The sequence below is a fragment of the Heteronotia binoei genome, chromosome 2 (genome assembly GCF_032191835.1).
Source record: "Heteronotia binoei isolate CCM8104 ecotype False Entrance Well chromosome 2, APGP_CSIRO_Hbin_v1, whole genome shotgun sequence".
Taxonomy (NCBI): domain Eukaryota; kingdom Metazoa; phylum Chordata; class Lepidosauria; order Squamata; family Gekkonidae; genus Heteronotia; species Heteronotia binoei.
Window position 1 is genome coordinate 41,125,153 of NC_083224.1, and position 27,348 is coordinate 41,152,500.

Consider the following 27,348-nt stretch of genomic DNA (forward strand, 5'->3'; position numbering starts at 1 on the left):
TCAAATACTTTGGCCACCAAATGAGAAGGGAGCATTCACTGGAGAAGATCCTGATGCTGGGAAAGACAGCAGACAAAAGAAGGGGATGGCAAAAGATGAAATGGCTGGATAGCATTACTAATGTAACTAGCACAAATTTGAGCAGACTTTGGAGGATGGTGGAAGACAGGAGGGCCTGGCATGACTTGGTCCATGGAGTCACAAAGAGTCAGAATCGAGTGTGCGACTGAACAAAAAAATTGGCTACATATGCAAGAAGTTATACCATATTGTGTTTTGGAAGAAGGCCTTCCTCAGTGGTATAGATCAAACCGAGCACTCCGTTAATTTAACAATTAAATACAAAAAATTGATCATACAAATAGACCTGAAATGAGAAAAAAGAAAGAAAATAATGTTTGATGGAAAATAGAATTAATTTAAATTTTAGAATTCATAAAATGTGGAGAGCTACCTTTACTCACACTAAGATGTTCACTTCTGGAGTAAGAGGTATCAAATTTTCTTGTAATCCAGCATGGGCAACTCATCAAAATGCAGACTATATCCTTTGCCAAAGGATCTAAAATGCACATAAAATATATTGCTTAGAATTATGAATAGAAAATCTCCTTATTGATCAAGGAAAAAGAGAGGGATGCATGGCCAATTTAAAAAAAAAAGTGCAATATTTACCTTCATAGCTCAGATCAGATATGTTCAAAATTCCAGTGGAGTGCCCAGGAACAACCAGAGAAGAATCAGCATTATAGTAACCCAACCCCTCCATATATAGAAAGTGTGTGTATGTGTGTGGTGAGGGGTTGGCAAATGATGCAACAGAAATAATGTCACGGAGGCAATCAGCAACACCTGAGGGAAATATTACATCAGCCTATTGCAAATTACAATCCTAAACAGCAGCCATGTCCATCAGACATACAATCAGTCAGTTGCTTCATTCAGATTTCTTGGCACCAGAGTATCCAACATGAAGATCCAGAAGGACTCCCTTTTGTTCAAAAGCCAAATTTATGTTGAAGAGTATACTTGCAGTTTTTCTATGACCCAGAACTTAAGGCCCTTACCTGTGCTTCCCATGTGGAGCCAGCAATTCTTGCTCTGTGATGCAGCCTCTGGGTTCAGATATTCTCACTTGTGAAGCACTACATGACCTTGGGACACACTAGAAAGGACCTTATATTCTGAACCACACGATCATTGTTTTTAATCATATTTTAGCATTTTTATATGCATTAGTAAATTAAATACTGATTGTTTGTACATTTGTACTATGTTCATAGTTATATTTTAATCTATTTTTCATTGTTCCAACCTCTCTGGTCACCCTTCTTGCGCAGGGTTGTGTTTTTCTGCCCTTTTTTGGTTGCACCCTGCGTCACTCCATCTGCACCTTCTATTTTTCATGTAAACTAATTGCTGACTGTCCCCACTTATCAGCCCTGATTTAATAGCAATTGCTGTAGTGAGGCCTCATTACCATAGGTTCATTACTTTTACCCAGATACGCTACACCGCATTAACTAGTAATTAAAATTAAGCTGCACTTGTCAAGCAAATGAACAAATGTATCATCCTCGGCTCTCGTCATTGTTTGTTTGCTTTCAAATCCAGTAATTCACAAATGGCCTCATTCATTGTTGCAAATTAGGATGCTGCTGCCTTGCTGTGTCTCTAAGCTCTAAATAGGTACAAAGGCAGAAAAACAAACCATATGGCACTATTCTTTGCACTGCAGTTTCTCCCTGTGAATTATGGCAAGTGTGCACTTGCCCTCAAAGATCCATATAATTGTGGGGGGTTTTCTTTAGGCATAGGTCTTCAGCTTTCTCTTTTGTTTTTTGTGAGCACTATAATTAGTGATGTAGCACACAGCTCAAAATCTGGAAGTCCCTAGTTGGAATTTTGTCATAAACTCCCCAGGAGGTCTTAAACAAGTCATTCTTTCTCCATCAAGCCATTCTGAAATATGGGGGTAGTTATAAGGACCTCCGTTGCAGAGTGCTTGTTCTGAATTGGAAGAAGATCATGCATTTGAAGCACTTTGGACCCTAAAATGCCATCTAAATGCCAAGTTGTTATTAATTGACTTTCTTCCCAGAGTGGTCAAAGACTGCTCTCAGTCTGACAGTTGGCGTCACAATTAAATTCCATGAATTCCAAGTCTTCAGTTTTGTACTTGACTCCACTTATTGTGATGATTGGCAAAGTAAATACAGAACTTCAGATGGAACAAAACACATGGCTGCTTCTGAAAATGACACTTGGCAGTGGCAGTGCTGTGTGTTTCTTTGCCCCTGTTCTGCATCATTAGCTAGCAAAGAGTAGGAATGCTGTGTGGCCTGGACATAGGGCAGTTTTACAGAAATGTTGCGGGGGGGAATCACATACATGATTGATAGTTTTAAGTGGCCACAACACCTTTTAGTGTATCTTCTGGTTCAGTGGTACCCAGTCAACATTTTGCAGAGATCCACACTCACAACTGCACACTTACTTCATTTTCTGCCCCTCAGGGAGGCTTATAGCTTCCTTGTGCTTCTGACAAAGAAGCCCCACTGGGGCAAGGGCCACCTCTGCTTTCCTGAATCATGAGACAGGTGCCATATTGAAGAACAGCAGGCCATGGGGCATGTCAAAGAGCAAGTGTGCCAGTGAGTGAGTATCATTGGTCTCATTCAGTTACCCATCATGGTACCCATGGTGTCCACCAGTACTTCCCTTGGCACCTGCCAGACTTTTTAGAAAGGTGAGGGGCGTTGTAAGACAGCGCTTGTTCCTGGATATCTCATTCCAATGAAGAGATTTCCCACTGGAGCAGAGGTGGCCAAAGTTGCTTAACATAAGAGCCACATAAATAAGTATCAGATGTTTGAGAGCCACAAGAAGAAGGAAGGAAGGAAAATGGAGAGGATGGAGAGAGAGTTGGAAAGAAGAAGAAGAAGAAGATGATGATGAAGAAGAAGATATTGGATTTATATCCCGCTCTCCACTCCGAAGAGTCTCAGAGCGGCTCACAATCTCCTTTACCTTCCTCCCCCACAACAGACACCCTGTGAGGTGGTTGGGGCTGGAGAGGGCTCTCACAGCAGCTGCCCTTTCAAGGACAGCCTCTGCCAGAGCTATGGCTGACCCAAGGCCATTCCAGCAGGTGCAAGTGGAGGAGTGGGGAATCAAACCCGGTTCTCCCAGATAAGAGTCCACACACTTAACCACTACACCAAACTGGCTCTCCGGAAAGAAAGCAACTTTAACTTTAAATGCATTCTCCAAACCACCAGCTGGCTTGGAGAAGTGATTTAAAGAGACAAATGCCTTCTCCAAGCCAGCCAATGGGGTGGTGAGAGTTTCAAGAGCCTCACAATATGTGTGAAAGAGCCACATGTGGCTCCCGAGGCACAGTTTGGCCACCCCTGCACTGGAGGATGAGGTGAACTGGTAAGCAACAGGACTTTTCTTAGCTAGTGTGTGGGTCCATTGCCTCAGGGTTTCCTTCTTCTGAGGAGGCATGTGTTTCATTTGGCTCTGTTTCCAGAGGCAGCCATTTTGAGTTGTGGTGTGATACCACACTCTCTCAAAGTTCCAAAGGTGCCCAACAGTCTTGAAAAGGTCTGCACTTTCTCCTTAAAATAGCCTGAGGTAGGAAGTGCAGACACAAAGTAATATTTACTTAGTATATTACATTTAGCTGAAGGGGGGTGGGGTCGGCTCCCTTTCCTCTGAGGAATTCAGGATGGCATTCTCTGCTGTTCCATTTTATATTCAGAACAACCTGAGAGTTGGGCTGAGAGAGAATGACTGGCCCAAGGGCACCTAATGAGCTTCATGCCAGAGTAGGGACTTGAACCTGCTTCCCCCAGATCATAGGCCAGCATTGTAAGTACTGCACCCTGCTTGTTCTCTAGAGCAAAATGGACTGGCAGACAATCATGCCATTGGCTCAGTTAGGCCAATATATCTGCCAGTGTGCCATCAAGTCACATCGTAGTTCCAGTCATGTAGGTTGCATGTGCATCAAGTAAAAGATTATGCACAAGCAACTTGAGGCTTTATTCATGTATGGAAGCACCCTGAAAAGAGAGACAGACTGACAAAGAAACATGGTTGATATGTGAAGTTACTAAGATTAGGATCATAAGCATATTCTCTGGGGTGCCTTTGTAGAAATTCGTTTGGGATCTAACACTTTTAACCAAGGTTAAATTTTTTTGGGAAATGCTTTTTCATGACTTACTTTTGAGGCACAAGTTGCAAAGCCTTTGGTTTGTGGTTTTAGTGTTCCTCCCTGTAAAATGTGAAAGGAAGCTAAAGTAGAGTATTTGTCCTGAATGCTGGGTAAGCACGGCTATTGAACAAACACGCACAAAGCTTCCAGTCTTGGACATGTAAGCCCTCAAAGGACAGTAGGAAATTATGGATTGTTTCATTTCCTATCAGTATAATTCTAAACTGCAACACTGATAACCTGTTGGCACTTTCCTTGTCATCAGTTCTGATAAGTCTCCTCCTGTCTGATTTCATCTCTGTGCTCTCATTCAGCCTTCTGTTCTGCTATCTTCTGAATCTATTCCCAAGAGAAACCAGATGACCCATTTCTTCCTTAACTTGCACAGCTTCATTGCAGTGAGCACAGATATTAATTTCTGCACTGTTTTCAGAAGAAAGCAGAGCATAAGATGGCAGTAGGTTGTCTCTGCAGTAAAACACGATTACGGTTGACAGCATGCACCTCAATTCTCAAGGCAGCAGAGGAGCTTTGCGGTCATGTTCTTTTTTCACATCCAGAAATTTAATTTCACCTGGCTGACTTTAGCTAGTAAAAAGATTTGCATATTCGACTTTGACATTAATTGTGCTTTATTTATAAATCTCCACATTATGCTGGGATGATTTTCAGTTTCAGCTGCGGAACGGGCTGGGGATTACCCTTCCAGAGGTTCTGTTTACCCAAGCATTTAGTTACCTATTTTATGTATTCCTAATCCTTGCTATTTTTACTGGGTTGGATCTTTCAAGCCATTCATGAAACCAACCTCTTCCATCTCCCCGTTCTCATTGCAGCCTTTTGTACTCCTTGGAGATCTGCCCTTAAGGGGGTCAGGAGACCCTCAGAAACAGACCGGAATGTGACATGGTGTGGGGGAGGAACTGGCAGAAATTGCTTTCCCTCACACCCCTTGCAAAAGCACTTGCTGTGTTCATGGAATGATCTCGTGCAAATGGGAGGAGTGATTCTGTAATTTCAGCTTTTGATACAATTCCTCTGCCACATCCCACTTTGTTTCTGAAGGTCCCCAGTCCTTTTCTTTTGGGGGGGGGTGAATTCTAAGTAATTTGTAGAGTGCTGCAGAAAACCATTCTGCAAACTCCTGCCACTCACAGTCTGCAGGATCCAACACAGTATTTTTGAACAGGTTTTTGCTACTTTTATGGGATTACTGCTGCTTTTAAATCGCATTCAATAAATGCTTTACAGCTCTTTCTGTTGCTTTTCCATTTAATTTTGTTTAACTGTATCATTTATGGAGCCACAGGCTGTAAATAAAAAGGCATTTATAAAGACTCTGCATATGTGTTTCCATTTCAGGAATCCTCACATTGTATTGAACATAGATTTGGCTCCTACCATCCTAGACATTGCGGGGCTGGACATTCCACCTGACATGGATGGGAAATCCATTTTGAAACTGCTGGATTCTGAAAGACCAGTTAATAGGTAAGTGTGGAAAATACACTGAACACAACATGTTCCTAGCTAAGCAACTCAATCCTAAGACCCAAATGTTGTCATGCTGTCATAACACTGCCATAGCTATTCAATTTCATGTGGTCCTTCAACAGAAGAAATGCCAAAAAAGACCCACTTCCCGACAACCAGGGCTTTTTTGTAGCAGGAATTATTTTGCATATTAGGCCACACACCCCTGATGTAGCCAATCCTCCAAAGGCTTACAGGGCTCTTAGTACAGGGCCTACTTTAAGCTCTAGGAGGACTGGCTACATCAGGGGTGTGTGGCCTAATATACAAAGGAATTCCTGCTACAAAAAAGCCCTGCAAACAACTGAATATATACAGGGCTTTTTTTCGAGCCGGAATGCACAGGAACGCAGTTCCGGCTGGCTTATCATCAGGGGGTGTGACCTAAAATGCCAATGAGTCCCTGCTGGGCTTTTTCTACAAAAGAGCCCTATGTGAAACAGTGGTGATGTCAGGAGATGTGGCCTAATATGTACATGAGTTCCTGCTGGGCTTTTTCTACAAACAAAGCCCTGAATAGATAGCAACTGCACTAGGTTCCATAGTAACACAACCCAAACTGATTCTGTTCCTGTGTCTGCCATATATGTATTCAGCCAATCAATTCACGGATATGCTTGGAAAACTGGAAATATGGAAATACTTCTTTTTGGGGAGCAAGTATTAGCAGGAGCAAAATGACAGCAAGCGAAAGGGCAACTTTAAAACATATTCCTCTAATCACATAACCAACATATTACTCAAGAAAAGGACACATATGGAATCCTCCATTTTCCTTGGAGTTGAAATTAGCTATATATACCAGGGCAGGAAAGAATGCAGGAAAAGGTGCACAATTTTGAAACAACACTATCTTACTGTATCTCAGTAAGATGGCTTAACCCTGCATTTGGTTACTTCCCAGAAGGGCCTGCAAGCGTCCCAAGCACAGCTGGAGGGAAGGGGCTGTGGTTCAGTGGAAGAGCCTCTGTTTGGCATGCAGAAGGTCCCAGTCTCAATCCCAAACATCTTCAATGAAAAGGACCAGGCAGTAAAAGACCTCTGAGACCCCGAAGAGCTGCTGCCAGTTAGAACAGACAATCCTGGCCTTAATGGACGTGATTCAGAATAAAGCAGCTTCGTGTGTGTTTGGGGGGGGGGGTGCGGTCAGAGCACAGGGCGCTCATACAGACTCAGCACCCCAGGCACCAGTCTTTTTGGTTAGCACCTTCTCATGTAGTCATTCCTCTGCTGCATCCGTGAACAGTGATTGAGCTAATTCACAGAAGATATACATTACAGTGGGCAGAATGTTTGTAGAAGTCAAAGTTTTAGGCAGAGGATCCCCTCCCTTGCCTAATGGGGAGGGGGGTTACATTGTATTTACATCCTCAGTGGAAGGAGTGGAGGATCCACGTTTCTACAAGGAACTGAGCAGAGCACTGTTAACAATATGTAGTAAGAGTGTTTGTTGTTATCCTGTGGTTTTCAGCAAAATCCTTCCTTCCTTCCTTCCTTCCTTCCTTCCTTCCTTCCTTCCTTCCTTCCTTCCTTCCTTCCTTCCTTCCTTCCTTCCTTCATGTGTTGCAAAGAGAGCAAGTTTGGTGTAGTGTTTAAGGTTGGCAAACTAATCTGGAGAACTAGGTTTGATTCCCCATACCTCCATATGCAACCAGCTGGGTAATCTTGGATCATTCATAGTTCTCTCAAAGCTGTTCTCTCAAGACCAGTTCTCTGAGAGCTCTTTCAGTCCCACCTACCTTCACAGGTTGTCTGTTGTGGGGAGAGGAAGGGAAGGAGATTGTAAGCTGCTCTGAGACTCCAAGCAAAAGGTAGGTTATAAATCCAACAAGTCTACTCCTCCTCCTCCTGAGTTTCCATCAACAGAGTTCTCACCTCCATAAATACATATATTTATTATTTACAAGTTCTAGGGATGTCCTGTTTAGGATTATGTAGCTCAGGGGAACTGTGGTTGGCTGTACACTTAGTATTCTAAACCGAGAAGAAGAGGTTGGATTTTTACCCTGCCCTTCACTACCCAAAGGAGTCTCAGAGCTGCTTACAATCTCCTTTCCTTTTCCCTCCCCTCAACAGACACCTTGTGAGCAATGTTCCCTCTAAGCTGCAGAGTCTTGTGAGCAAAATTTTCACTTTGCGAGCTACTGGCATTAAAGTTGTGAGCTACTGAATAAATGTGCTCTGGGGTCATCCTTTCTGAGCGAAGATAAAAATGTGTGAGCTGGAGGCTAAAAATCTGTGAGCTAGCTTAGAGGGAACTGCCTGTGAGGTAGGTGTGACTGAGAGAGCTCTCCCAGAACTGCTCTTGAGCAGAACAGCTTTGAGAGAACTTGTGGCTGCTGACCCAAGATCACATCAGCAGGTGTATGTGGAGGAGTGGGGAATCTCCCAGATACGAGTTTTGCTCACAAGCCTCCACAGCTTAGAGGGAGCATTGCCGTGAAGTGCTACATAGTTTTGCAATGTGTTTGTGATATTTATCAGAGCTAAGACAACAAGCCATGACCAGCGCTTATCATGATTGACTGTTCCGTCTCCACCAGTCCTATACATCGGCATCATTTGCCACTATATTCTGTGTAAACTATATAGGTTTTACCCAGGTGAGAACAAACAGCTCCTGTATTATCTTGTAACTGTGTCTGTCAACATTTGCTTGCCAGGTGCACTCTAATCACACATCTTCAAGGGAGGAGCCAAGATGTTTCTGCAGAGGCAGGGCCCCGGTACTTTGTTCGACTTTCATGTTAAGCTTGTTTTTCCAGGTTCCATTTGAAAAAGAAGATGAAGGTCTGGAGGGACTCATTCTTGGTGGAGAGAGGGTAAGTGTTATTTACAGAGCCCTGACCTTCAAATGGAAGAGGTCACGGAATTGTTATAGCCAAAGCAAGTGCAGCCCAAACCAATAGCCCCTGTTTGCTATGTCTTTGTATTGTGTTTATGGAATTGCTTTAAAACATTGGAGTGTCTGTACGATAAGAACTAAAAAGGTAAAAGTAGTCCCCTGTGCAAGCACCAGTCGTTTTTGACTTTGGGGTGACGTTGCTTTCACAACGTTTTCTTGGCAGACTTTTTACGGGGTGGTTTGCCATTGCCTTCCCCGGTCATCTACACTTTCCCCCCTAGCAAGCTGGATACTCACTTTACCGAACTCGGAAGGATGGAAGGCTGAGTCAACCTTGAGCCGGCTACCTGAACCAGCTTTTGCTGGGATTGAACTCAGGTCGTGAGCAGAGGGCTCCAACTGCAGTACTGCAGCTTTACCACTCTGCGCCACAGGGCTCTATAATAAGAACTAGACATAGTTTAAAAAAACAAGCAAACACACACACAGCTCCATCCTTAAGTAATTGTTTCATGAAATAGGCAGATCTGTCAACTGGTACCTTTTTGCCTAATTCATGGAACAGCCAACCATTTTATCCGTTCATGGTAATGTCACAATGCTATGCTGAGGATCTGTCATTGTGCATATGCAAGAAAAGCACACTGCAGACAGAATTCAGCTTCCTGACAATCTCAGCTATCACATTAAGAAAAGAACAACTTTCTAGCCCTTATATAAAGGGTGGCCAAACTGTGGCTCGGGAGCCACATGTGGCTCTTCCATACATATTGTGTGGCTCTTGAAGCCCCCACCACCCCTGTCAGGCAGCTTGGAGAAGGTATTTCTCTTTAAATTACTTCTTCACGCTAAGCCAGCTGGCGGCTTGGAGAATGTATTTAAAGTTAAAGTTGCTTTCTTTCCACCTCTCTTCCCTCCCCCCATCTATTTGGTGCCTGCCTTCCTGTCTTATGACTCTCAAGTATCTTATTTCATGAATGACTCCTGTGGCTCTCAAACATCTAACCTTTATTCTGTGTAGCTCTTACATTAAGGAAATTTGGCCTCCCTTGCCTTATATGCTTAACTGTGTGAGCATGGTCTGCTGGAAACTGAGAAGCTGAAGAGATGGATTGTAATAAGGTTGCCAACCTCCAGGTGAGGCCTGGATTTTTCTTTTAATTCCAGCTGATCTCCAGGCCAGTTGCCCTGGAGAAAATGCCAGGCTCTATGGTATACTATAAATTCTAGCTCAAAACCTGCCCCCCCCCAACCAGGCACTGCTCCCAAATTTTGAGGCATTTCTCAGCCTGGAGTTGGCAACCATACTCAGCAACCTTCTCCATTATTTTTAATATCAGCATAAATAGTATGAAACAATAGTTTTCAAAAAACACACCTAAGTGGCCCAATAAATTATTCAAATTGAGAGACATTACACAAAAAATTTCAATTTTCATACTTTATTCATGTTGCACAATTAAGCTTTTTCTTGGCACAGAATTTGGATTGTTTGTGTGTAGATTTTGTTTCGTACCACAAAGTTCTCACAGTCCCAGCAACAACAACACCCAATTCATTCATTCGTTTACTCAGAAAGTCTATCTAATATGTTGGCTTTTGGACAGTATAAGAAAGATTAGGTTAAATTCATGAAATAATGAAAGGATACAGTGACTCCTACCTGTACCTGCAGTAATCATAAGATTATTTATTTATTTATTTATTTATTACTTTGCATTTATATCCCGCCCTCTCCGCAAGCGGACTCAGGGCGGCTTACAGTATCATAAAAACAATCAATTCCATAAAACATATAAAACCATAATACATTTATCAGTTTAAAACTATTACGCTATCTCAATCCAGTCTGGCGGTATTGGGTTCTGACTATGACCACCAGCTTCTGTAGGATGTCCGGTGGCAGCCCATTTTCAGTCAACCAGAAAAGCCTGTCTAAACAGTTCGGTCTTACAGGCCGGTCTTACAGGCCCTGCGGAACGCCGACAAATCCCGCAGGGCCTGTAAGACCCTTTTCTTGAGAAGTCTCAAGAAAAATGTCCTCTCCCTTCTACAATACTTCTCTCATTTCCTTTACACGTGATACCTCTTTGGTTCTACAACAACCTAAAATACTATTTGCTAATTTTCTTTCTCTTCTTGGCAGTTCATGCTTTGGTTGAAAAGTTTAATGCTGAATTTATTAACCTAAATGTTTTCCGATGTTTTATGCCTTGCGCAAGGGGTTCGGGTGGGTGGGAACTGGATTCTAGGAACAAGACTTCTGTCAAGAAGTAGCCAGATTTTTAGTACTGACTCTTCAGGAGGTAATTTGCAAATTCAATTCTCAAAAAGGCAGACATCACAATAAACAGTCTCCAGAAGTGAGTGAAGCATGAGTTAGTTTCTCTGGTTGCCTTCTGCCAGCACACTTTGGTCAGTAGAGGAAGGGAAAGATTTTCATTGATTCTGCCTCTAACACTGCAGTCATCCATATCATGCCCAGCAGTGTCTGTGTGGAGGGAGCACTCAAAATTGTAGAGGCAGCATTTCAGGAATGGTGGTGAAAAGTGTCATCGTGTCACAACTTACTTATGGTGACCCTGTAGGTTTTCCTAAGCAAGAAATGAACAGATATGGTTTGCCATTGCCTTCCTCTGCATAGGAACCCTGGACTTCAGTGATGGTCTCCCATCTAACTACTACCCAGGGCCGACCCTGCTTAATTTCCAAGGTCTTATGAGATTATGGTAGTCTGGGCATTTCAGAAATACAACGGGCTATAACTGAAGACCAGATACTGGGATTCAATCCCATGTCTGTCTGCACCATTCTCAAAAAATGCTTTTACGTCTTTAATGACGCACTAATGTTGTACAAGAAAACAGAGTACTCTGCTGTCTGTTGTACCAGACAGCAGAGTACAAACAGTGCCATTTCATAGGATGTAGTGCTGATTGCACCTTTTCTAACTGGGAGTGTAAATATGTCACATACCCACACTAATTAGTGTTGGAACAGTGTTGATTGAAATGTGTTTGGGTTGTTTTTTTTCCATTTTCAGGAAGCTATTGCACAAGAGAGAAAATGAAAAAATGGACGCTCAGGAAGAAAATTTCTTGCCCAAGTATCAACGGGTGAAAGATCTTTGCCAGCGAGCAGAGTACCAGACTGCATGTGAACAGCTCGGGCAGGTGAGGAACCTCTTATTTCCAAGTATACACCTGTGCAACTTTATAATAGGTATACCGTTTAAGAGAATTTGGAAATCCTGATTGGGTCTTTGTTAACAATAAAGATTAAGTGCTGACAAGATGCATTCAACATACGGTGGCCCCTTACAGGGTTTTCAAGGCAAGAGATAAGCAGAGGCTGTTGACCATTGCCTTCAACTGCAGAGTCTTCCTTGGTGGTCTCCCATCCAATAACTATTTTATTTATCTAAAATATTTTATGCCACCTTTCCACCCAATCGGGGTCTACAATGTAGTGAACATTAAAATAAATTAAACAATTAAAAATACAATTCTAACATTAAATTGAAAATGCGTAAACAAACAAACATGGCCAATTCTGCTTAGCTTCTGAGCTGTAGCAAGCTCAAGCTAGGCTAGGCTGTTCAGGCTTGTTACTATGGATGAAACAAGGTTTTCACACAGGGATTCCCCCCACCCAGCTGGAACACAGGGTGCCCCCACTTTGGGGGGAAATTTCCACACAATATCAGGCGCTCTTCTCATATCATGGGATCTTGGGGAATTCCCCTTTAAGCTGGGAGCAAAGGAAAAACCTCCTTTGCTCCCACTGAAAGGGGAATTGATAGCTTGGCAGCAGATAGCTAAACACCACTTTCAAAGTGACCAGAGCTAAGGTTCATTTATTTGCCTCCCCTTCGTCCCTTTGTTTTGGGAAGAGTTGGTTTCAGGGCCCAGCAAGATCATCAGTGCTTTTTCAGTGATACAACAGGGTGGGTGGGGGCCTGGGGATGGTAGTGAACAGCATAGGGACAGAGCAGGCATACCACATCCCTCTCCTACTTCCGACGAGCTTATTACTGCTTCCACAGTGGGGTTGGCTTTGCCTAGCTGTTGCTTTTCCACCTGAAACTAGTAAACCTGTTTGGGAGGGGCCGTGGCTCACTGGAGGAGCCTCTGTTTTGCATGCAAAAGGTCCACGTTTCAATCCCCAGCTTTCCCAGTTAATAGGACTAAGCAATAGGTAATGTGGAAGACCTCTGTCCTGAGGCCCTGGAGAGCCACTGCCAGTTTGAGTAGACAATACTGACTTTGAGCAACCAGTGGTCTGATTCATTGTAAGGCAGCTTTGTGTGAGATCCGTTTAGCTGAAGGACAACAAAATTTATTAGGAACTTGATGGCAAATAAGAAACAGACAGTTTTCTGTTTTTTCCTGTAACATAAAAAAGATCCCTGATGGATCATGTCATTTAGTTTAATTTTCAAATCCTACTAAATTAACATTCAAGTTTTTTTCTATACAGGAATAACATAGGTTGTTTTTAAAAGCTTGGGCCAATACAGTAATATGTGTACACAGGTATCTCTTTTTAAAAGCATATATGAACATTTGTTTTTGGGAAATGATTTTTGGAAGTTGCAGAAAGAAACTGAAAATGAAAGATAGTTTAGTATGATTTGAGCATTTTAGCATGGGAATACATCAAGAGAAGCTGTAACAATCAAGTTGATTAGAGCCAGTTCTAACTTCTGCAATACATGTTGCTCTGTCTTCAATACATGTCGCTTTGTCTGTACAAGAAGTAACACTGCTGAAAGTATGTTTATGCCTGAGAGCCAAAACTGCTCTTGTCTATGTATAGCTCAACTATTATTGCTGTATATGTGTTTCTTTTTCTTTCTTTCTTTTTTGAATGTGCAGCATCATAGCTCTTTAAAGACACACATTGTTTGGTTGCCTTGTTCAGCATCAGAAAGATGCACCACTGTACAGTTTCCTTTTTTATACATGCATATGGACACATTGCACTGTATTATCCTGGTTCAGACCACTGGTCAATCAAGCCTGGTATTGTGTATTCCCAGGCTGCAATTACATATGCTCGAGAGTTGCATGTATATTACCCCAGAAATGTTTTGACACTAAAATCAGCTAAGCTTAAAAAGGGGGGCAGCATAGGATGAAAATATACACAGCTGTGTGCAGCTTCAGCATCCCCTGAAACGGCTCTCCAGAGATTCAAGAGCCCTTCCTAATCCTGTTCCCTAAGAACCCCACAGATCAAATGAAAGACAGGATCCTTTTGTTAACTTCTAAAGCTATAAGGAGTAGAGAAAATGAAAAGCAAGGAATTCAAAGACAGGGGTTACTCTTTCCTTCCTCCAGTGAACTCAGAGAAACACATGTGGAATTCCTGCATATGGCTGCTTAGTTTTAGAATCAAAACTATATTGGGCATCTTAAGACAGTTCCCTCTCTCTCTCTGCCAGGGATTCTGCAGATCCACAGTCCTGTTTTTCCCTTTATCTTTAATTATTTTTTTATTTTGGTAAATTTGTATTCCGTCCTTTCCCAAGCGGGCTCAGGGCGGATTACAGCCAGATAAAACCAGTCAAATACAATAAAATCAATAAAATACAATTAAAACACAATACAGTACTATATGACAAAGACAGGCGGGCTCATAGTGCAGGTTAGAGTATAATCAGTGGCCCAGATACGATAATTCAGATGGCAGATCACTTTCCCCTTATCCTTTCCCCTTCTTTTCCAACACCATGCTCCCACATGTACTTCAGAAATTTTGTAGAAGTTTAGCAAGAGCATATCAGACAATCTTTATTAGCATGGAGAAGTGATGTCCAAGGCTACCAGGTTCGAAACGCTACAGAGTGTTATAGACAGAACACTAGACCCTTGAATTTTATGCAGGAGTAAGCTAGAATCTGATACAGGCTTTGGAGAGTAAAGGAACTATGCTTTCTAAAGCTCTTTTTAAAAGGGAGCCTCTGTCCATACCTTCAGGAATATTAGAAATTAACATGTCTAGTTCCCCTGTATGGTGTGTCATCAAGTAGAAAATGAAGAGTTTTGCATATTCTTGAATTAATGTGTTGCTTTTATGTCATACCTTATACCAGCAAAGAATACTTGTACTATATGAAGAAAGAAGAACTTGGTGCCTGTCATATTTTAGGCAATTTAAAAATGAGTACTGAATAATATTTATTTAGGTTGGTTATTTATCATTTATTATCAATTCTCATTAATTATTTTTGATACTAATCTTAGATCCTGGATTGCAAAGTTATTTTTATACAACTATGATATCGTATCAGTGCTATGAAGTTGCAGTCAAGGATCTAAAATGGGCATGTTCTTCATTAAATACATATATATTAGGATTACTGCTCAGCTGTTTCTCATAACCTCATTTGCTTTCAGTGCTCTTTGGCACGTTCTGCAGCATCTTGGAGAAAACTGAACCACTTCTGTCCACTGTCCTATATTAGTGAGCTCTTTCAAGAGCCAATTAAAGTAACAGTTCTTCTCTGTAGAGTGTTTTGAGAAATTCTAGGGTCTCATCATAACAGTTCTACAAGGACTCCGTTTAAGACATTTGCAAAGTCTATACAGGTTTGTTTGTGTGCTCTGTCCAGTCGTCTGGCAGGCTGTTGGAAGTGAACTTGTTTTGCATTCTAAACCGAGTCATTTAAATCTTGAACGAGGCCTTGAAATAACTAAGAAAGATACATTATCAAGATGGGTTTTCTGCCCTTCCTTATTGCCTTGTTGCAGCTCTTGTATCCCAAGGGTTCAAGAATATTTTATGTACATGATCACAACAGCCGTACAGTGTAAGATACATGGCAGGTCTTGCCTGTCTTAGACATCTCTTATTTTAATAAATTTTTATGCTGTCTTCCCAAGGACCTGCTTGTGGTGGATTGTGTATGTGTGTAAACTGCTGCCAAGTTGCGACTGACTTGCAGCAAACCCAGCAAGGGGCTTCCGAGGCAAGTAGAAGCAGAGGTGGTTTGCTTTTGCCACATTTTAAGAAGGATATAGACAAGTTGGAATGGGTCCAGAGGAGGGTGACGAAGATGGTGAGGGGTTTAGAGACCAAGTCCTATGAAGAAAGGTTGAAGGAGCTGGGAATGTTTAACCTGGAGAGGAGGCGGCTGAGAGGTGATATGATCACCCTTGACAAATACTTGAAGGGCTGTCATATAGAGGATGGTGCAGAATTGTTTTCTGTGGCTCCAGAAGGTTGGACTGGAACCAATGCGTTGAAATTAAATCAGAAGTGTTTCTGGCACAACGTTGGGAAGAACCTGACAGAGGCTGTTTTCCCACTTACCTTACTCTGGAGCGACGTCCCTCTTCACTGCACTGCATCTGCGCGGATTTCGCACAAACTGCTGCGCAGCACCAGGAAGAGCCGCGTAGTCCCGGGACTTTTGCGTCACAAATGTAAACCGCCAAAAAGCAGTTTACATTTGCGACGCAAAAGCCCCGGGACTACGCGGCTCTTCCTGGTGCTGCGCAGCAGTTTGTGCGAAATCCGCGCAGATGCAGCGCGGTGAAGAGGGATGTCGCTCCGGGGTAAGGTAAGTGGGAAAACGGCCAGAGTGATTCCTCAGTGGAACAGGCTTCCTTGGGAGGTGGTAAGTTCTCATTCCTTGGAGGTTTTTAAATAGATAGCCATCTGACAGCAATGCTGATCCTGTGAACTTAGGGGGAGGTATTTGTGAAGTTCCTGCATTGTGCAGGGGGTTGGACTAGATGACCCTGGGGTGTAAGGAAATGCCCCTGAATTCCAGAACATTGTAGTCACCCGTCTGGTTGCCAGAGTGCCTGGAAAGAGAGCTCTCACACATCTGCCAGAAAGACATGGGTTTGTCTACCAGACTGGAAAGAACTTATGAATGCAAGCAGCCACAACACTAAAGCAGCGCTCCGTATCCCTGGAAGAGCGCCAGCAAGGAGAACGGATGGTTTCCAGTCGCGTCCGGGCGAACGCCATCTCTATCCTGGAGCGGAAGAAAGCGCGCCGTTAGGACCTATCCAGGCCATGCGGTTTTCAGCCTTGACCATAGAATCCACTTTGGGAGGCTAATACCAGCTATCTTCCAGCAGTGCCAAGACTCCATTTCAGCACAGCGGGAAACACACGTATGCAACAGATGTTACCCACCCATAGAACAATCAAGCTTATCCGGGTGTGGATCCTGCCAGACTGCCCAAGCATTTGTCCAACGGAACCCAGGACAAAGACTGTTAGCAAGAAGAACACAGAAGAGGAGGAAGACCATCTTTAGCCAGAGCCAAGTTCCTTTGTGTAAACGGGGTGTTACCTAGGCAATCATTTGGCCATCTATTGTCACCCTTTTAGATAAATGTAATAATCTTAAGCACCCCTCCACCCAGTAATTTCTCCCATTCTTCTCCCCAACTGTCATTTTGGAGCCTCCCCCTTGGCCCATGGTTACTTGTACAGCCAATCAGGTAACCCGGGCCCAAGCTTGTTCATTGGTCAGTTATGGGTACCCAATTAGGTGCCACCAATCAACTTGCTATTGGCTACTGCAGAAGTCCAGCCCTTATGGTCACTGCAGAGCCTCCCCTTTCTCTTCCCTCATACCTCCCATTCCCAGAGGGTCCAAGGTAGTCTATTTAACCTCTGACCCAGCTCCACTCATGTGTGAATCTAGCAGTACCCTATCTCCGCTGTCTAGATCCATCCCCGATTCTTGGCCAGTTGAGGGTCCCATTTCCCCCGTCCTCTTTCATCGCCATTGGAGCCTTCCTGGAAGCCGATAGGTAATTATCACCCTGTTTGTCTACCCATGTGTTGTCTCTATATCGCTCTCTATTTTTTTCTTAGGACTGTATGAATGATTTTATGAGTATGTTATCTTGTATGTAAGCCTATATTTTTCTGGAATAAATTTTAATTGTTTTACTTAATTAGAGTCTCTAATATTTTTAAGCATTAATTTCTGGACGTGGAATCCTGTATACACAGGTAAAAGATCCTGATCAAGTCAGGTGCCCACCTGACAATTCCCCATCCTCGTTTTGAGGGCATTTTGGCTTACAGGGGGTCCCTTCCAACTCTGTGATTCCTCTGCAGAGGCTTCCTTGATGGTTTCCCTTCCAAGTACCAACCCTGCTTAGCTTCCAAGATTTGATGAGATTGAACTATACCATGCTGCCTTCCCTCCCCCAGCTGGCTTACAAAATAATAGCAACATCAAAATAAAACATGCAAATATGATTAATTCAAGCCCACCATTAAAAACCCAGCCCAACATAAAAACAGACCACAAAAGCAGACCACTGACTAATAATTATAATTACTTTTTTGGCCACTGTGTGACACAGAGTGTTGGACTGGATGGGCCATTGACCTGATCCAACATGGCTTCTCTTATGTTCTTACTATTTATTAGACCACTGACAGCTTAAAATAATAGTGGTTTTTTTAAAAAATCAGCTCCTTATTTAAAGGTTTGAAGAAATGTTTTGACCTTATGCTTAAAAGAAAAGAAAAAAGAGGCACTGCTGTTGAAGACGCAGCTGCGTTGGGCAGGACATATTTCTAGGATGGAAAACCACCGCCTTCCCAAGATTGCCCTGTATGGCGAACTCTCCACCGGCCATCGAAATAGAGGGGCACCAAAGAAGAGGTACAAGGACTCCTTGAAGAAATCCCTTAGCACCTGTCACATCAACCATCACCAGTGGTCTGACCTAGCCTCAGATCGCAAAGCATGGAGGCACACCATCCACCAGGCTGTCTCTTCCTTTGAGAACACACGCATAGCTGGTCTTGAGGACAAAAGGAGATTGAGGAAGAATCGCACTGCTACAGGACCAACCCTAAATCAGACTTTTCCCTGCAGCCGCTGTGGCCGGACCTGCCTGTCCCACATTGGTCTTGTCAGCCACCAGCGAGCCTGCAGCAAACGTGGACTATTGCACCCTTCTTAAATCTTCGTTCGCGAAGCCAAGCTGAGAGAGAGAGTAGGTGCCAGGCAGCCTCAAGGGAAGGGCCTTTTACAATCAAGGTGGCACTACTGGAAAAGCCCTGTCCCTGGTTGCTCCCTGTGGGGCCAAGAGAGTAGGGTTTGTGAGACAGATCTTAAGTGAGCATCTGGATAATATGGAAGCAGTACCCTGGCCTCATTTGGCACCCATTTAAGCAATTAGATTTGAGTCCAGTAGCACCTTAGAGACCAGCAAGAGTTTCAGGGTATAAACTTTCAAGCGTCAAAGAAATTGAGATCTCTGAATCCTTTTATCCTAGCCAGAAGAGGGGAAGGGTGTTGTAAAGGAACAATGCATCCTGTAATCAGTTGGATTTCAGCAAGTAGTGAGATAAGATGCTAATTTTCTGCCCCAAGCATTTCTCCTCTGTTCTAATCAAGCTGATTACAGTATGCATTGTACCTTTTGCATCCTTTACAAACATTCTGTACAACACTGCTCTCATCTTCTGATTAGGGTAAAAGGACTCTGAGAAATCTATTTCTGCTCTACTCCTGTCTGACCTTTGACTTTTGAAAGTTTATAAAAAGGTAAAAGTCGTGCCCTGTACAAGCACCAGTCATTTCCAACTCTGGGGTGACATTGAATCATGACGTTTTCACAGCAGACCTTTTAATGGGGTGCTTTGCCATTGCATTCCCTAGTCATCTACACTCCCCCCCCCCCAGAAAGCTTATACCCAGGCACAAAGAAACCCAGAAGAAGGTTACATAAGAAGAATCCAGCAATAAACACACACAGTGTCAACTTCCTTGAAATTGTAAATTCCTTATATATGGACGGTGTGAAATTATTTTGATGAATTACGTTCCTTTTACTATTTTGAATATATTGAAAAATTACTGGTAATGTCAGTTACGGTCTCTAAGGTACTGCTGGACTCAAATCTGTTTCCTGCTGACCAACATGGCTCCCCTCTGAAACGATGTAAACCCATGGAGCAGAAGTCTATCAATGGCTATTAGCCACAGAGTATAGATGGAACTCTCTGTCTGGGAGTGATGCTCTATATTCTTGTTGCTGGAGGGGGGGCAACAGTGGGAGGGCTTCTAGTGTCCTGGCCCCGCTGGTGGTCCTTCTGATGGCACATGGGGTTTTTTTTGCTACTGTGTGACAAAGTGTTGGACTGGATGGGCCATTGGCCTGATACAACATGGCTTCTCTTATGTTCAATGTAACTGGTAATATTGGCCAGTGGAATTAATTCACACCAACTCTGTTAAAGTGGAGAGGGGCTGTGACTTAGGGTTAGACAATCTGCTTGGCATGCAGGAGGTCCCAGGTTCAATCTCTGGTGTCTCCAGTTAAGATCAGGTAGCAGGTGCTGTGTGGGACCACTAAGTCCCTGGAGAATCACTGCCAGTCTTCAGTATAAGGCAGCTTCATGTGCTCATGTGTCCTTTTCTCCTTGCTGTTTTGTTGGACAAAGGGAAAGTATTGCTTCATTACCTTAAACTTCAGGAGCAAATTTAAAGCTCAGGAAGATCAAAACTCTCTCACAAACCTCAGAGATCACCACTATGTAATTGTAGCCTGTCTCATAAATACACTGAAAGAGAGAAAAGGCGTATTGATTATGACAGTGCAAAACTTGAGTAAGCATTTAGGGAATCTCCTGGATTATATCCTTGTCTTGAGGAATAAATGGCTGATTACCATTAGTCCATGAATCCCACAGACAAGATTCATTGTATCCTAACAGCTGATTAAATGCCTGACACTAAAGTGTAGTATGTCTTTGAGTTTTTCATTTATTCCCAGAGTACATTTCTCATATATCTCTGATGGCTCCTGTTGCCCTCATTTGGACCTTATATTTGCAGCTACCTCTCAGTTCTTATTACCTTTGCAAATTCTTGACTTTTCACGATCTGCTGTTCTCAGTATTCAGCTAAGTGTGGATTCAGGCAAAAACCATATTTTACCATCAAACGTTGGTTTTGTTTTTTTAAGGAGTTAAGCATATCCTGAGAAATCTGAAGGAGACACATTTTTCAAGAGCAGAAAATTGCCCTTGAGGATGACTGACTTGCTCAAATATATTGAATACATTTTAAGTGGATTTCCTCCCTGCCCCAACCTTGTTCTCTAATAAATTATTCACAGCTCTTTGGAGGTTTTGCCTTTCCCTCTCTCTCTTGTTGATATGGTGCTGCCTGTAAGTTGTTTCTCAGTTATTCTAAATTTTTTTGTAGCAGGAACTCCTTTGCATATTAGGCCACACACCCCTGATGTAGCCAATCCTCCTGGAGTTTACAGTAGGCCCTTTTCTAAGAGCTCTGTAAGCTCTTGGAGGATTGGCTACATCAGGGGTGTGTGGCCTAATATGCAAAGGACTTCCTGCTACAAAAAAACCCTGTTTTCTACTATTAAGCAATGCAATCACTAGTAGACATGGGCAAAGACTAAAAAAAAAGCCAGTTTGGTTCAGGGCAGCTACCAAACGAGACCCCAAACCAACCCAAAAGGACCCAAACCAAGCCAGTTTGGCAAGTTCAATTCCTCCTTTCTCTCAGCAGTAGTGAGCCACAACTGGGAGAAGGGAAGGCAGGCCCCATTCTGGAAGAGACTGCCACAACCAGGAGAATGTGGTTTCACTCCCCCCACCCTTTGAAGGAGGGGAAAGCAAAACTAAAGGTTTAAGGGGAGGGACAGTGGCTCAGTGGTAGAGCATCTGCTTGGTAAGCAGAAGGTCCCAGGTTCAATCCCCGGCATCTCCAAAAAAGGGTCCAGGCAAATAGGTGTGAAAAACCTCAGCTTGAGACCCTGGAGAGCTGCTGCCAGTCTGAGAAGGCAATACTGACTTTGATGGACCAAGGGTCTGATTCAGTATAAGGCAGCTTCATATGTTCATATGTTCAAATGGCTGGCCCCAAACAGCCAAACCAAACTGACTACAAGTCCAGTAAATATTTGGGGAAGGCACCTTCACCGAACGTCAGCTCGCAAACTCTGAACTGGCCCTAGTTTGGGCTGAATTTTGGTTCATGAACCAGTTCATACCCACCTTAATCACTGGTTCTACTCTCTTATGAGAGTCCATGCGCTGTGTGGGACAGTAGAGGGGCTGTGGTTCAGTGGTAGAATGATGAGACACACATAAATTTAGCAACCATTGACTGTCTTTCAGCTCTGATAAGTTTTCACCTTGCTTAGAATACAGTGACTTTTGAGGAGGTTTTAAATTTCCCTTCCTGCCTGCAGATGGAACCAGGTTCGATTCCTGACATCTCCAGTGAAAGGATCTTAGGGAGGAGGTGCTAGTGAAGACCATTCTCAGCCTGTGTTCAAGGAGGTAGTTCTGAGTCACCATCTCTCTTTGCGTGATTCATACAACTGATTTTCCATACTAACTTCAGTGGACTTAGAAGGGTGTAACTCTTCTGAAGGTTGCATTATAAAACCCATGGCAGTGATTTTATGTCTGAGCCAGCTCCAAGACTTTTGAAACAATGGCTGGAACTAGATTTTATTGATGGGATTTCCCAGTCACTAATTTCTTCCAGCACGTAAAGCAAAAACAGGAGGGTGGGGAAGTGGGCAGGAGGCGGGATTCCTTACCCTTTGCCCAAAGAGAATTGTATAACTTATTTCCCTCTGAAAATGTCTCATAGTTGGGCTAGGGGAATAGTGATGGAGGGGGACAAAGAGGTGCAGAGGATGGTTTACATGACAGATGCAAATGCTCAACTGGGAATCCTGTATTTTGACTCTGAAGATCTAGTCCCAGATAACTCCATTGAGGAAATGAATAAGGGTCTTACTAAACATGATGTAAGAGTATGACTGGAACTCAAGAAATATTCTTTGGCTGTAAAAAATAGCTACAGGCAGACTCAAAACCAGAATGGGGCAGAAAATTTGACTGCCTTCTTTCCTGTAGGGCCACAGCTGTCAGAAAGAAGAGAGTCAAATTTTCCTCCCTACTTTGGTCTTCCGATAAGTGCGTTTGTGTGGGGAGCTACTCCATACTGCGGCTTACATAGGGTTGCCTGCTCTGGGAAAATACCTGGAGAGTATTTTTGAGGGGGGGTGGAGCCTGGAGAGGGTTGGGTTTGAGGAGGGGAGGGACCTCAGCCAGATATAATAACCATAGTGTCCACCGTCCAAAGCAACTGTTTTCTCCAGGGGAACTGATCTTGGTCATCTGGAGATCAATTGTAATCGTGGAAGATCTTCAGCTGCCACATGGAGGATGGCAACTCTAAGCTTACAGCAACCAAGGGGAACTCCAAGGTTATGTGTGGTTTCACCCAAAGAAACTGGGCATCCATGTTTGGGGAAGTATCTGAGGGAAAGATAAATTGTCCTCAGGTTTTTAGAGAAAGCTGCCTTGCAAATTACCTTCCCTTGGAGAAATATAGGTTGCATAAGAATAATTAAATTAGACACACACCATTCTCTTTTTAGTTTTGCTGTTTGAATGGTTGAAATGTCTAATTTCTTTCTTGGGCTCAGCGAATTTTATTGCAAGTAGTTATTTTGACTGCCCTAAATCCACTAAGGAAGAAAACCTATCTGCTACTTAACTATTAATAGCTAGAGTTGCACCTTTCAGAGCAGTGTAAGTTCAGGTTGCTTGATCATCTTTCTGATAAAACAAAATCAGAACAACGAAGTGATTTGGTGGTTAGTGTATCCAAAGAAATTGAATAGATTGAACTTCTCTGCCCTTTAATCCAGCAACAGTATTCTCAGGTTAAAACGGTGTGTAGAGTGACTTGAAACCAACAAATTGCCTCCAATAATAGAAAAATCCTTCCAGGAAGGTCGGAGCTATTTATCCCTGATCATAGCCCTATATAATGAGTTTGAGTTAACATCTGTAATTGCTGTAGTTGCAGCAAAGCTCTGAAGGGCAGTAATGCAAAACTACTTGGTGTGGCAGCAGAGGTTTAGAATGAGGTCAAGACTCCTTCATGGAAATACGGCTTTTTTTGTAGCAGGAACTCCTTTGCATAGTAAGCCACACACACCCCTGATGTAGCCAATCCTCCAAGAGCTTACAGGGCTCTTAGAACAGGGCCTACTGTAAGCTCTTGGACGATTGGCTACATCAGGAGGGTGCGGCCTAATATGCAGAGGAGCTCCTGCTACAAAAAAAGAAAAGTCCTGCAAATACTGATCTGGGCCCTAGCTGGCAGGGATAGCTAAGTTGAAAGTATTTGCAAAGGAAGTGAGATGACAGCATTGCTCATGAGCATAATGGGATAGTGGGGCAGAAGCCTGATTTTTCTTACTATGCTATGAATTTGTTAACATATTAAAGCAAATTGAAAAACTATTGGCATAAATAGAACATTCACATGAACCTGTTTGGTGTAGTGTGTGGACTCCTATCTGGAAGAACCGGGTTCAATTCCCCACTCCTCTGCTCGCAGCTGCAGGAATGGGCCTAGCTTAGTCATAGCTCTCACAAGAGTTGTCCTTGAAAGGGCAGTTTCTGTGAGAGCTCTCTCAGCCCCACCTACCTCACAGGGTGTCTGTTGTGGGGGAAGAAGATAAAGGCGATTGTAAGCCACTCTGAGACTCTTGATTCAGAGAGAAGGATAGGATATAAATCTGCGGTCTTCTTCTTCACATTTAAATAAGAGATTCCCAACAGACAATGTGAAATGATAAACAGAACTGAGCGGGTTGAATCCAAAAATTTGTTTTTCTAAGGGAAGGCACTTCTGTTAATGAAATAGAACTAGGGGTGTGCAATTTTTTTCTAACCTGTATTTTTTGGTTCAGTTCTATTGGACCTGAAAAAAATTCAGATTCCTGGAAAATCTCAGATCCCGATAACAAAATGGTATTCAGAGCCAGGATTTATTTATTTTTTTTGAAAACTCAAATTTTTTCAGGTTTAATAGATCCAAGAAGAAAAATACTGGTTTAAAAGAAAGCCAGCCCAATCCTGGGGCTAGCTTGGCTTAAACTGGACCAAAGGAGAAGCCAGAGCAAAGCTGAACTTACAGGAACAGTCTGCTCTCCACTGAAGGAGGAGGAGATTTAATTTATACCCCGCCTTTCACTACCCGAAGGACTCTCAGAGCAGTTTACAATCTCTTTTCCCTTTCCCTCCCCACAACAGACAACTTGTGAGGTTGGTAGGGCTGACAGAGCTCTGACAGAAACTGCTCTTGAGAGGAACAGCTCTGTGAGAACTTGTGACTGACTCAAGGTCACATCAGCAGGTATATGTGGAGGAGTGAGGAATCAAACCCAGTTCTCCCAGATAAGAGTCTGCACACTTAACCACTACACCAAACATTTGATCCTCGGCTCTAAAGGGACTACTTTAAAGGGACTAAACTTTAAAGGGACTACAGTAAAAGCCCGACAAACAGCAATCTGCTTCTGTCTTTCTACTATTTTCAGATCTACCCGGTAATTCCTGGATATATCTGGGAATTTTTTCAGGATTGTTGTTTTGTTTGTTTTTCCAAGAAAGCCCAGATATATTTGGGATGCCAAAGTATACCCGAAAAATAATTGATAAGGTATTTTGGGGTATATTTTTGACTTGGGTAGATCCAAATGCACACTCCTAAACAGAACTTCCCTGCTCCCCCTGCTGCAACAGCCTTCTGATCTCCCTAAAATGCTGCAGCCCGAGGACAGGAAGGCCAGGAATAGCATGAGGGGTGAATCAGTGGTCTCTGTTAGTGAGCAGAAAGTATCATCAGGATCCAATCCAGTATATTCTAGTGCAAGGCATTTAAAGCTGCTTTTATTGTTGTTTTTGCTATTACCATAATCATCATACTCCTCCATTCTTACTGGGATCCAAGGAGACATAAAAGTTTTTGCATGATATGTGTAACATTCAGATTAACTGAGGTATTTTGAAAGAGAGTCGGACATAACTAGCAATTCCTATTGTAATAATTTAATTTTTGCCATGTTGAAGTCATGTATGCATATGTTATGAGAATGTTAACTTTTGTCCAAACCTAGCCAGAGATGTTTTTATACTAACTGTTAACATTTTCCCTTTGTGTACTGAGATGTTTTTATACTAACTTAACATTTTCGCTTTGTGTACTGAGATGTTTTTATACTAACTTAATATTTTCCCTTTGTGTACTGAGAATTCTTGCTGCCATTACTAGGATAAAACCAAATTGCTATTTGGGATTTAGATTAAATTTCTTTGAGGTCACATATGTCTTATATTAACATTGTCCCAGGAACATTTTAATTGAGAGGAGCACAAATTAAGAACAGCTTCAATTGTCTGCAGTTTCTTGGCCTTTTCCATGGGGCATTTTATCATTCTCCTGTGCTAGTTTGTTTAAAAGGATCTGTATTATTTATATACACCTATAACTGCACTTCTGATATCTGTAGTACATTACTCAAAGAAAGCAAGATTTAGGTTTGATAGAGGAGTGACAGCATTTGTGTAGAATTCCAGAGAGGGTTTCTGGCATGCAAATTAACTGTTCTGGACTTAGAGACAAATTACTACTTGCCATTTGGGATATTAGTTTGAATTTCCTTTTGTCTGTACTTATTTGAATGTAACTTGCTCAAAAAAGAATCTTATTCACCAGGGCTGAAAGCATGGACCAATTAATCAATGGAATCAACTCACTGACACATTGCAGTTTATGAGCTGCATTTTCTTTTTTTTCCCCTTTGCCCTTGTTAAGGCCTGATGGGTTTATGCCCTTTTAGCTGCTGGAACACAGTTCCAGCTGGCTTGGCATCAGGGAATGTGGCCTAATATGCAAATGAGTTCCTGCTGGGCTTTTTCTACAAAAAAAAGCCTTGAGTTGGGGTATAAATATTTGGAAGGAAGGAAGGAATTTTTAGAAGCAATTAACGGACTGAATCTCATGTCACAGATTTGGAAGAGAGGATAGCATAGAAAGGGCCTCAGGAGAGACCATAGCTATTTGCCGATGTTAACACAAAGATTCCAAACTAAAGCTGGGGGTGGAGATCATACTTGCTCCCCAGTACTGTGAAATCAGTACTGATTTTCCGTGTATCATTATAGTTGGTAGGGAGCTGAAGAATCTACCAGTTCTTTTTAGTATTTGATTTCTTCCATCTTAGAGGAGTTCTCTTGTATGGCTCTTATTAGGTAGGTCTAAAGCTAAGTCATGGTAGGATCCTCATTTTCATTAGAGACGATCTAATAAAAGCCTTTGTTTTGATACCGATCTGTGTTTGGATCTTCTCAGTGTTTTTATTTTAAAGATTAATGGCAGCTGCAAGGATAATCAAGGCTGCCATGCTGTGGGAAAAAGCAGCAACTCTTCCCCACAAGCAGTTTTGACAGAACAGACAGTCCCTATAGCTGTTGCTGGTCTGGAAGGGAAAAAAGAGGGTAGGCTTTACCTAGAAAGCAGCCACCTTCCCAGCTTCTCCAAATCCAGAACCCACCTCAGATCCTGATTACAGTGAAACAAAAGTGGGTCTTCAGTCATACAGTTCCATTGTTTCTACACACTATCACCATTAACATGGTTGTGTTTTTAAAAAAACAAAAAGCAAGCCAGGACTGCTTCTTTTATTTCTGCCTCATCTTAACCTCAAGGCAACATTAAAACTTTCCACTCAAATCAGCTGTTAAATGAGCTTCATGATTTTGTATTGATTGTTAATTCCATTAATAAGTATTATTGTAAAGAAAAACAAGGGCAGGTTGTGGGGTGGTCAGGTAGATTTTTAATTGAACTGTGTTTCATTGAACTGGAGGCCCATACCTCTCTGGTAACTAAGGAGTCTGGAACTCT

General features: G+C 42.6%; 1 protein-coding gene across 3 annotated transcripts in view; it reads left to right on the forward strand.

Moving 5' to 3' along the window:
* The window catches only part of SULF2 (sulfatase 2), a 448,960-nt gene that overhangs the window by 390,226 nt on the left and 31,386 nt on the right, over window positions 1-27,348 (forward strand). For all 3 annotated transcript variants that reach the window (XM_060230836.1, XM_060230837.1, XM_060230835.1), the window contains 3 exons: window positions 5,588-5,716; window positions 8,524-8,580; window positions 11,647-11,776. In XM_060230836.1, coding sequence (XP_060086819.1) covers window positions 5,588-5,716; window positions 8,524-8,580; window positions 11,647-11,776 — 316 coding nt within the window. The remainder of the gene's footprint in view (window positions 1-5,587; window positions 5,717-8,523; window positions 8,581-11,646; window positions 11,777-27,348) is intronic.